Consider the following 8,933-nt stretch of genomic DNA (forward strand, 5'->3'; position numbering starts at 1 on the left):
TGATTTTTCACACAACTCTTAGTTCTCTGTAAGGGGGGGGTCTTCCAGTCCTGGGTGCAACGCAGCGAGGTTCTGCTGGCCGTGATAAAGTGCTGAGGCAGAGGAAGGACGCGAGACCGCGGGTCTCGGGCAGTGAGGATGAATTGCTCCAGCCACTTGCAAGAGTGCCTGTTTCTCTTCATTTTTTTTTTTTTTCTTTTTCCTCTTTTTTTTTCCTTTTTTTTTTTTTTTTTCCCGGACATCTAAGACAGAAAAAAACCAAGCACCTTCCCAAAAAGAGGTTGTTCTCTTTTTTTTTTTTTTTTGTTTTGTTTTGTTTTTTACTTTTTTACACAGATTGTCCCACATTTCTTATGGCTGGTAAAACACAGACAGGTCAGCGTAGCAGTTAATGGATGATGCCACTTCCACTTGAAATACACAGAAATGGTGGTTTGGCTTTCCTTCCAAACCGAAACAGACTTGTTTGATTTGTCCCCCTGAGTTGCCTAGAGGCGAGAAGATGCATATAGGTGGGGTAAGCAAGCTCGTGTCACTGTGAGCAGGAATCTCTCCTGTTAAGACTAAATGAACAGCTCCTCCGTTGTCTTTTGTCGTTCCCTTCGTGCCATCGAGGTGTATAGGCTCCACTTCACTTCTCACTGATGTCAGCAGCAAAAAAAAAAAAAAGAAAAGCCTCTTGCTGCCTTTTGGGGGAGCAGGGAGAGCTGGGGAAGGGGGTGCAGCTCAGCCCGGCTGCCCCGTGACCCCACAGATGTGGGGAGTGAGGGGCTGGGTGATGTGGGGGGTCCCACATTCCATGGGGGATGAGGCAGAGGTTTCCTGGTGCACCTGTGAGCGAGGGTTTTGGGTACATTAAGACACACTGGGCCAAATCCTCCCTGCGGGGTGGGCTGGTTCTGCAGTGGTGCCACGTCCATCAGCACCTGCTGAGCCTTTTTCCGTGGAAAGAGATGCTGGATCTGTAGTTTATTTTTTTTTTTTTCCTTTTTAAATAACTGGGTTACTTAAGACTTACCTATTAAAAACAGCTACACTTTATGCTGTAAGAGTAATTTCCCCAACAATTTCACAAGCAATACAAGATAGGCATTGAAGAGAATGATGTAAAGACAGCTTTCCGTTATGCAGAAGATCATTTTTCCTCTCCAGTTATTTAAGCTAACCTCCTTTAACAATCTCAGAATAAATTAATAAATACTAGTTAAATTAGAAACAGTACATCAGATCTGACTATCAATAGAAAACAGTTCTAGGGATCCCAATCAGGAGAAGAAAAATGATCTCGGGAAAATACGTGCAGTAAAAACTGGCCATAAAGACACACGGAGCCTTTGATTTCCCAGCATTTGTGACATTCAAGTTAAGATCATTAGCAATGGTTTCTAAGTGTCAGCCATCTAGCCTAGCCTCCTCCTCAAAGCTAAAACATGAGTCTGTATCCCTCCAGAAGAAGATTCAGTTGGCTACTGGTGGTGTATGAAATGCTTGTCTCCAGTTCGTATCATCGGTTTCTTGTCTGTGTGGAATTTGTGGTAGGGGATGGGTGACAGTCAGAGGCTGCTTCTGCTGTTGCTGTTGTCAGTATTTATGGGATCAGTTGAACCTTTACCTATGCTTGTTATCAGGAAAGCAAGAGTGTGCATCGCATCTTCATGCTAGACAGGAGTTATTTTTACGTGGCTATCCGTATTTTCTATGGAGCTTTCCATTGTTGGTTAAAAAAGTTCTGTCTAATATTTAACAAAAAAAACCAAAAAAAAAGTTGTTGGTAGCAACTGTTCACATTTAAAATTTCACATTCCCTTTAGAATGTAGTTTTAAAACGTGGAGCAGAGCTGACATTTTCCCCAGCCTTACGCCGAGTACATTAGATGGAGAAAGGAACAGGGTTTGTTTGTTTTGTTTTTTTTTTATACCACGCTGTCAGAGCCTTTTCCTGAATTTTCTGCTTTTCCAATATCCATGTCTATAAAGTCATCTGGTAATTCTGGTGGGGGCCCTGGTGGGCTCTCCTCCACCTGCTGCTGCTGCTGGTGGTGGTGGCGGCGGCGGCACAGCCCAGTCTTGCACGGCCTCACCAGGGCCAGAAACACGGCCCCCAGGACCATGCCAGCAGCACAGGAGTAGAAGGCTGAGCTATAGTTCTTTGTCGTATCCACTAAGACACCTACAAAAAACAATCACAGCAGTTAGACCCAGCCAACTCCCCCTCTCCCCTGCCCAGCCGTCCTTCCTGCAGATTTTTAATCCCGGTGCCTCTGCATCGCTTTATCTGCAGGCAGAACTCGATGATAAACAGATGCCACTTTAAAAAAGTAAACCCACTGTGTTCAGGGGTACGTGGTGTCATCTTCAGGCAAGTCAGAAGCCTCTGGGCACCGCAGGGACTCTAAGCCCAAGATGCATCAAGCATCTGTTTGTTCTGATAGAGACTTCCCCTCTCTGCAGTGTGTGGCACAGACACAGGCACAGCGAGAGGGATTCGCCTCTGCTGGTCGCTAGAGCCTGAAGTGATGCCAGGTTTGGGTTTCTAACAGGATCAGGGCAGCACTGCAGTATTTCCCTTCCCTCTGAGGTTCCTCAGTGGAGACTGCCTCATCCGTGGGACTCTGCAGAGCTGCATTGCAGCAGTCTTCTGGCTCCCAGAGTCCCTAATAGTAGTTGCAGGGCTCCCAGGATAGTGCTGTGATTAGCGCTGCCAGAACCCTTTCTAGGCAGAGATCAGCACCAACAGCTGTCAAACATTTCAAAAAACAAATTAAGATGAAAGTTTGAGAGTTACCTGCAATGGGTGGTCCAGCCAACCCAGCTAAGCTTTGAATGAAGACGTAGACTCCAGCTGCAGAAGACATCTTTTCAATGCCAACCACATCGTCTTCTGCCAGGAGGGGAATATGTGTGCCCGCCACCGTGCCGAGCATGAACCCAAAATAAATGCTACATGTCATCAAGCCCCAGAACTCGGAGGCAAAAGGGAAGGCAAACAGTGCTACAGACAGCAGGATGACACAGATGAGTTCGATGTAGATCTTGCGGATGGGTTTCTTGTTGAGGACCCAGCCAGCAAAAATCCTCCCGAAGACCTCGGCGATGGCCATGGCCGACAGGATGTACGCCGAGTGGTCCTTGCCGATGCCCAGGCTGAGACTCAGGGGGATGATGTAGAGGGAGGGAGCGAAGAAGCCCAGGGTTGCAAACAGGCCAAAGAATGCATAACAGATAAAGCTATAGTCTCTCATCACAGAGAAGTCCAGTAGTTTGGTTTTTGGTTCTGGAGGGGTGCTGTTATTTTCAACGGGAATCTGTCCGTGTTGCTTTGGTTCTTCACTTTTCGGCTCTGCTTTGGTTTTTCCAGGCACATTGCTGGGTGAGGTAGTTATATCGACTCCTGAGTCTATGGACTCTATTGAGGTGCATGTTTGCTCATTTTCAAGCATGTACTTTGTCTCGGTGGACTCTTCTGGAGGTTGTGCTTTCACTTCTTCTTGCTCTTTGATGATGATGGGTCGCAGCAGCGATCCGCAGACGGTGATGCCAAGCTGCAGCACCCCGACAGAAAGCAGGCTGTATCTCCAGCCAATCTGCTCCTTCAGAGCTGTGATTGCTGAGGGAAGAGGGCAAGAGGAAGAAGACAGTGTAACTAGGAAAGCCTGCAGTTACACCAAGGAGTTGAATTTACAGCAGGGGAAAGTCACTCGAGTTTTACCACTGGAGGGTTCCAGGCACCTTGGCTCTGAAAAGGCTGAGTAGGGGGTCCCTCTTGCTCAGGGGTCTGGCACCCACCTTCCTCCCCTCAGCTGCGGCAGACAAAAGCTAGAAGCTGTGTTTACCACCTGGCTAGCAGAAGCCACCCTCTAGGCAGCCCCTTCTGAATTTGGGGGTGAAGGGGGTGTTATTTGGAGTGAAGGAGCGCAAACTCAACACTCGAGTTTCCTCTCTCAGCTGACCCCACCCTGAAACCAGCCACCAGAGGAAGTCCCTGAGCCCTACTCAGAGGTGCATGTCACTGCTGAATTACCAGCCTTCACGTGCAACCAAAGCAGCTTTGCACTGGGGATTAGCTGAAAGCACACATGCACAGCAGGACCACCTGAGCAGCCAAGGACAGGCGGGGACAGCGACGTGCTGCCTGGGGACAGGTCCCCAAGAGGCTGGAGCAGCTCGGCAGCCCGTGCTAAGCACAAGCCCACTAACCTTTAGGGGCAGTTATGTGTGCACTGTGTGTGTTTTAAATAGCTGAAGTTTCTCTGTCTTATTTTTAGCCTGCCAGATCTATATAGGGAGCCCATCGGGCTGTGTATCAGCCAGGCATGTCCTGCGCTGGCAGATCCCGCTGGGGACGGCTCGGGCAGTGTTAGAGGCAGTGTTAGACCCGGCTCCAGGATTATTTGTCACCCTGCCTGCAGGGCACGAGTGCCATGGGCACGTGAGCAACAACCCGTGGGCTTTAGCAGGTCCCCGGGCACCAACTCCCTCGGTCCCCTCTGGCTCCCATTCGCTTGGGAAAAGGAGAGGGGAGCAGTGCTGAGCTTTAGGTGTGCACATGTGAACTCCCAGCACGTGGGCAACTGTACCTGGTGCGAAGGAGAAGACGGCGAAACATTCCCCTGTAGATGCCACTGCTGTGACCAGCGAGCGCCTTTTGTCAAAATACTGTGATAAAATGGTGACAGTCGGGAGGAAGGAGAGGCAGTATCCAAGGCCTGTGAATAAATGCCAAAAATTGCCATAACAACAAGTAAAGGAGGGGGAAACACCGATGCAAGAACACCTTAAGTCGGCTTTCCCGGTGGGTGATTACACAGTATCATTTCGGCCAACTCAGCAAGTCACCCTGGAAGAAAATCATTGAGGAAACCAGAATGTTATTTTTTTCGTAAATTGGAGGGGGGAGGAAAGAAAAAGAAAAGAGGAGAGTAAAAGCCCAAGAGACCCAGCCTCCCAAACCTGCCAGATAACGCCTTCTGCTACAAAGCAGGCAAGGGGGTCCACTTTCAGGACCTCATCTGCCTAAAGAGTTTGAGGCTGTAGCAACTGCTCCCCTAAGCAAGGCAAGCTCCTGGACACAGATGGGAGCAGGACACCCAGACCAGGCTGGAGAGGGGAGAAAAGTATCAGGAAAAGAAAAAAAAAGAAACAGAGGCAGAGGTTAAGAGGATCTGACCCCATGAGCAGTTTGGTCTCCCCAGCGACCCCAGTCCATGAGAAGCGTTCAGTGCGGCTGCACGAGCACAGGACCACGTCCCAGGGTGGTCCCCAGGGTGAGAGGGTAGAAAGCCAAGCCCAGAGCCCAGCTTAACCTCCCTCCCAGGAGGGCGAGGTCAGCTCCGGAGGGGCAGCAGCGTTAAGCACTCCCCCTGTCACAGGGGGCAAAACCCCCGTGGTTTGCGGGAAGCTGCGGGAGAGCACGGGGAGCGCTGGGCAGGTAGAGCAGAGGATGACTCACCGGAGATGACGCCGATGGTGACATACATGTCCACGACAGAGCGGGCGAAGGCGGCGATGACCATCCCGGTGCTGATGAGCAGCCCCCCGGCCATCACCACCAAGCGGTGACCGAAGCGGTTGCTGAGCACCGTCGACAGAGGAGCTGGGGAGGGAGAGAGCCCTGGTCAACACCCAACACAGCAGCTTCACCAGCCACGTCTCCTCCAGAGGCTCTTCTCATACTCCTGCCCGGGTCCCCCTGTTGTACCACCTCCCTGCACAGCACCGTGTCACCCCGGGGCCATCCTTGGGGCACTGCACAGCTCTTGTGGCACTTAGGACGTGCTAAAAAAATCATCACAAGAGACTTAAAGACGAGTGCGTGGGAGCCTGGGACAAACCTGCAGCCACATCCCCAGACACCAGAGGATTTCAGCAAGGCTCCAGCTGCTTCTAATCCTTTTCACTGCAGAGTTTGGTTTCAAAACTCCGGTTTTTGCCCTTTGCTGGCGAGACCTGAACAGCCGGGCCAAGGCCAGTGACGTGGACCATGTCCCTGCACCATGTCCCTGCACCATGCAAGGACATGAATCAAGGCTCAAAGGGTGAGACAGACATTTCTTAGCATTTTGTGCAGCCTCTGAGCTTTATGGCTGTTATTTAATTTATAGTGGAGGCACAAAAATCACAGGTGCCAGGTCCTTGTTTGCTGAGTCAGCAGCACGGCTGCCCCTTGCACCTGACTCCTCTTACCTGTGAAGGTCTGCACAAACACACATATGGATATTATCCATGATATCCTGCTGTTGGTTTCGTCAAAGCTTTCCATCAGGTCATTGAAGAAGACTCCAAATGATTTTATGATGCCGTATGTCAGGGCTTCCACAACAAAGAATGCAAAAGCAACTGTCCAGCCCCATCCTCCGTCAGGCACTTTAGTATAAACGTTTGCAGAGGTGCACGGCATTTTTACAGCTTTGACCGTCATTTTGGACCTGGAAAAGAGGGGACAGGGAGCCAGGCATGAGTTTAAGCTGAATTTTGCTGAAAGAGGCACAGTCTAGGAGCTGCAGCATTCCTGAAGGCACCACGAGCCAGTCCCTGTGCTGCTGAGGGATTAAATAGAGGAGCTGGGCTGATATTTCTGCCTCTGTCACCCCACGGGCTCCTCCCTGATGGTGCCCTGCGAGCCCAGGACCACAAACTCTCAGCTCAGCACTCGGGCAGGCTGTTCCCAGCAGCCAAGCCCGGGAGCTGTCATCTGTCTGTCGGTGTGAGGGGGTGGGTGGGTGCAGTTCGTGAAAGATCCACTGCAGAACCCAGCGTGGGCTGGTGGAGCTGCAGGAACCCCCCGAGGCACCCGTCCTCCCCCCTGCACCCCCTGCCTGCCCGGTGACACCTCGGTGACACCCATTTGCCGCAGGATCAGTCAGTGACAGAACCCACTGTCACATGTTGTGGTGTCCAGAATCCCGCAGCCGCTGGCTCCGGGATGACAGGAACGCCTGGGGAGCTTGTCTGCCCCCAAAGTGGCAGCTCAGGGCTGCCCACACCTCAAAACAGGGGATGGGGACAATCCCCTGCTGCCACCAGCTCCCCTGCAGCCCTTGGGGCCACTTACACCCCCCAGGGCACTGGGGGCTGGAGGGGATCACCCCATATGACAGGGGGGTCTCTTCAGCCCTTCTCCGTGTCACCAGGGGCTGTGGGTGTGCAGGGGCAGCTTTTGTCCCGCACGGAGCTCCTTGTGGAACTCCAGCACTGCCACAACTCTGCACGGGGACAGTGCCAGGGTCAGTGCCATGCCTGCATGGGGGGGGGGGGGAACAGCGCCAGGGTCACAGTCCTGGGGTCACTGCTACACCTGCCCAGGGAGGGGGACAGTGCCACGGTCACCGTGCCGGGGTCGCTGCCACACCCGTGCGGGGAGTGCCAGTGTCACCGTGTCACCTGCGTGGGGGGGACACGGCAGTGCCGGGGTCACGCCCCAGCGCTGGCTCCGAGCAGCCACCCCAGGGCAGGGACCGAGGGGTGTCCGCGGGGGTCCCGCCCGGGGGCTGCCCCGGGCACCGCGCGGACCCGGCGGCTCTTTGCGCGTTCTCCCCCCGCGCCGCCGGCCCCGGCAGCCACCAGGCATTTCCCTCCTCCATTTTCTGCTCAGATCTCCTCGGCACCGCGTTCTCGGCGCACGGAGCCCGAGCGGCTCCGGCCACGCCGCCCCAGCACCCCCCGCCCGGGCAACTTCTCTCGGCGGACCAGGCGAGTGCGAGACACCGGCGCCCACCGGGAGCTCGGCGGGGGTGGGAGCCCACGCGAGGGGTCCCTGAGCGGGGCAGGGGGGTCCCCGCAGCCCGCAGACACCCCGTGCGGTGCTGCATGGCGGGTGCGCGGCTCCCGTGGGATCCTTTCTCCCAGGGATGCAGCGAGGCGTGGGCTCCTGCATCCCTGCGGTGCTGCTCTGCTGCAGCCCCGCGCCGGGGCGAGGGGCACGGGCGGGACCCCCGGCGGCGGCCCGAAGTTTTGTGGGAAGTGCCCGGAGACCCCCGAGAAGGGGGACGGGGCTGCCGTGAATTTCTGTGTCACCGCACGAGGAATTGGGGGAGAGTAGGTTTAGGAGGAAGCACGCTTAGGAACAGAAAGGAGGGGGGGGGGAAGGAAAGGAAAGGAAGAAAAAACAACCCCGAAACCGCAAACCTGGGGCGTGTGTTTTGTACGTTTAAAGATTAAAATAAATGGCGATGGAGGGGGAAAAATAGCTGAAAATTAAGAAGCCGGAGCGCGCAGGGGCCCGGCGTGGCCCCCCCTTCCCTGCATCACTTTCCCAACATTTCAGCCCTGATTCCTGCATCGCCGGGGCCGCGGGCTAAAAATACAGGGATGCGGGCGAGGGGAGAGGGGAATAATGTTTAAAAGAGGCCGAAAATGAGAAAGGGGGGGGGGGGATTAAAAAAAAAAAAAAAAAAAGAGAGAGAGAGAGAAACAAAGCCCTCCCCCCACCCCGCTCCCGCGGGAGGGAGGGAAGGAGGGAGCCCCACTCACCCGGTGCTGCGGCGGGGTCAGGGGCTGCCCATGGCCCGGGGAGGGCGAGCGGGCGGGCGACCCTCGGCGAGGAGGCGGCCCCCGCTGCCCCGCCGGCCGCTGCTGCTCCCGCTGCCCGCGGCGGCGGCTGCTGCTGCTGCTCGGTGCTCGCTCCCAGCCCTTATATACCGGCTGGAGCCGGTCTCCGCCGGCGGCTCCGCAGCGCCCATGTGCGCGGCGCCGGGCCCGGCTCGCCCCAGCGGCGGCACCGCGTGTGCGGGGAGGGGCGGTGCAGGCGGCGGGAGCGGCTCCCCCCGCTCCTCCAGGGACCCAGAGAGAGGGAGAGAGGCACAGAGAGACAGAGAGAGATCCCCCAGCCAGCCCCGCACCTGCCGCAGGGACCCGCGCCCCGCGGGCAGCAGGTGCCCGAGCGGGTGCCCGGGATGCGCCGCTGGAGCATCCTCGCGGATGGGGATGCGGGTGGG

The 8,933-nt window shown here is 55.2% G+C and overlaps 1 protein-coding gene across 1 annotated transcript; it reads right to left on the reverse strand.

Annotated features, from left to right (window-relative positions):
* Positions 1-311: 311 nt before the first annotated feature.
* SLC16A6 (solute carrier family 16 member 6) lies at positions 312-8,604 on the reverse strand. The gene is made up of 6 exons (XM_032706430.1): positions 8,470-8,604; positions 6,184-6,425; positions 5,450-5,593; positions 4,578-4,706; positions 2,786-3,607; positions 312-2,170 (listed from the first exon to the last, which is right to left on the reverse strand). Exons 2-6 carry the CDS (start codon positions 6,416-6,418, stop codon positions 1,914-1,916), a joined length of 1,587 nt encoding a protein of 528 aa, XP_032562321.1. The 5' UTR covers positions 6,419-6,425; positions 8,470-8,604; the 3' UTR covers positions 312-1,913.
* Between the last annotated feature and the right edge of the window lie 329 nt (positions 8,605-8,933).

This window comes from Chiroxiphia lanceolata, chromosome 19, assembly GCF_009829145.1.
Source record: "Chiroxiphia lanceolata isolate bChiLan1 chromosome 19, bChiLan1.pri, whole genome shotgun sequence".
In the NCBI taxonomy this organism is placed as follows: Eukaryota; Metazoa; Chordata; class Aves; order Passeriformes; family Pipridae; genus Chiroxiphia; species Chiroxiphia lanceolata.

What these genes read in the sequence shown, in the direction of transcription:
- SLC16A6 (XM_032706430.1), bottom strand. Translation starts at nt 6,418, where the DNA reads ATGACGGTCAAAGCTGTAAAAATGCCGTGCACCTCTGCAAACGTTTAT. An exon ending in GTTTGTGCAGACCTTCACAG is followed by an intron (nt 5,594 to 6,183) that starts GTAAGAGGAGTC and finishes CTCCCTCCCCAG; the next exon opens with CTCCTCTGTCGACGGTGCTC. An exon ending in CACCATCGGCGTCATCTCCG is followed by an intron (nt 4,707 to 5,449) that starts GTGAGTCATCCT and finishes ATTTATTCACAG; the next exon opens with GCCTTGGATACTGCCTCTCC.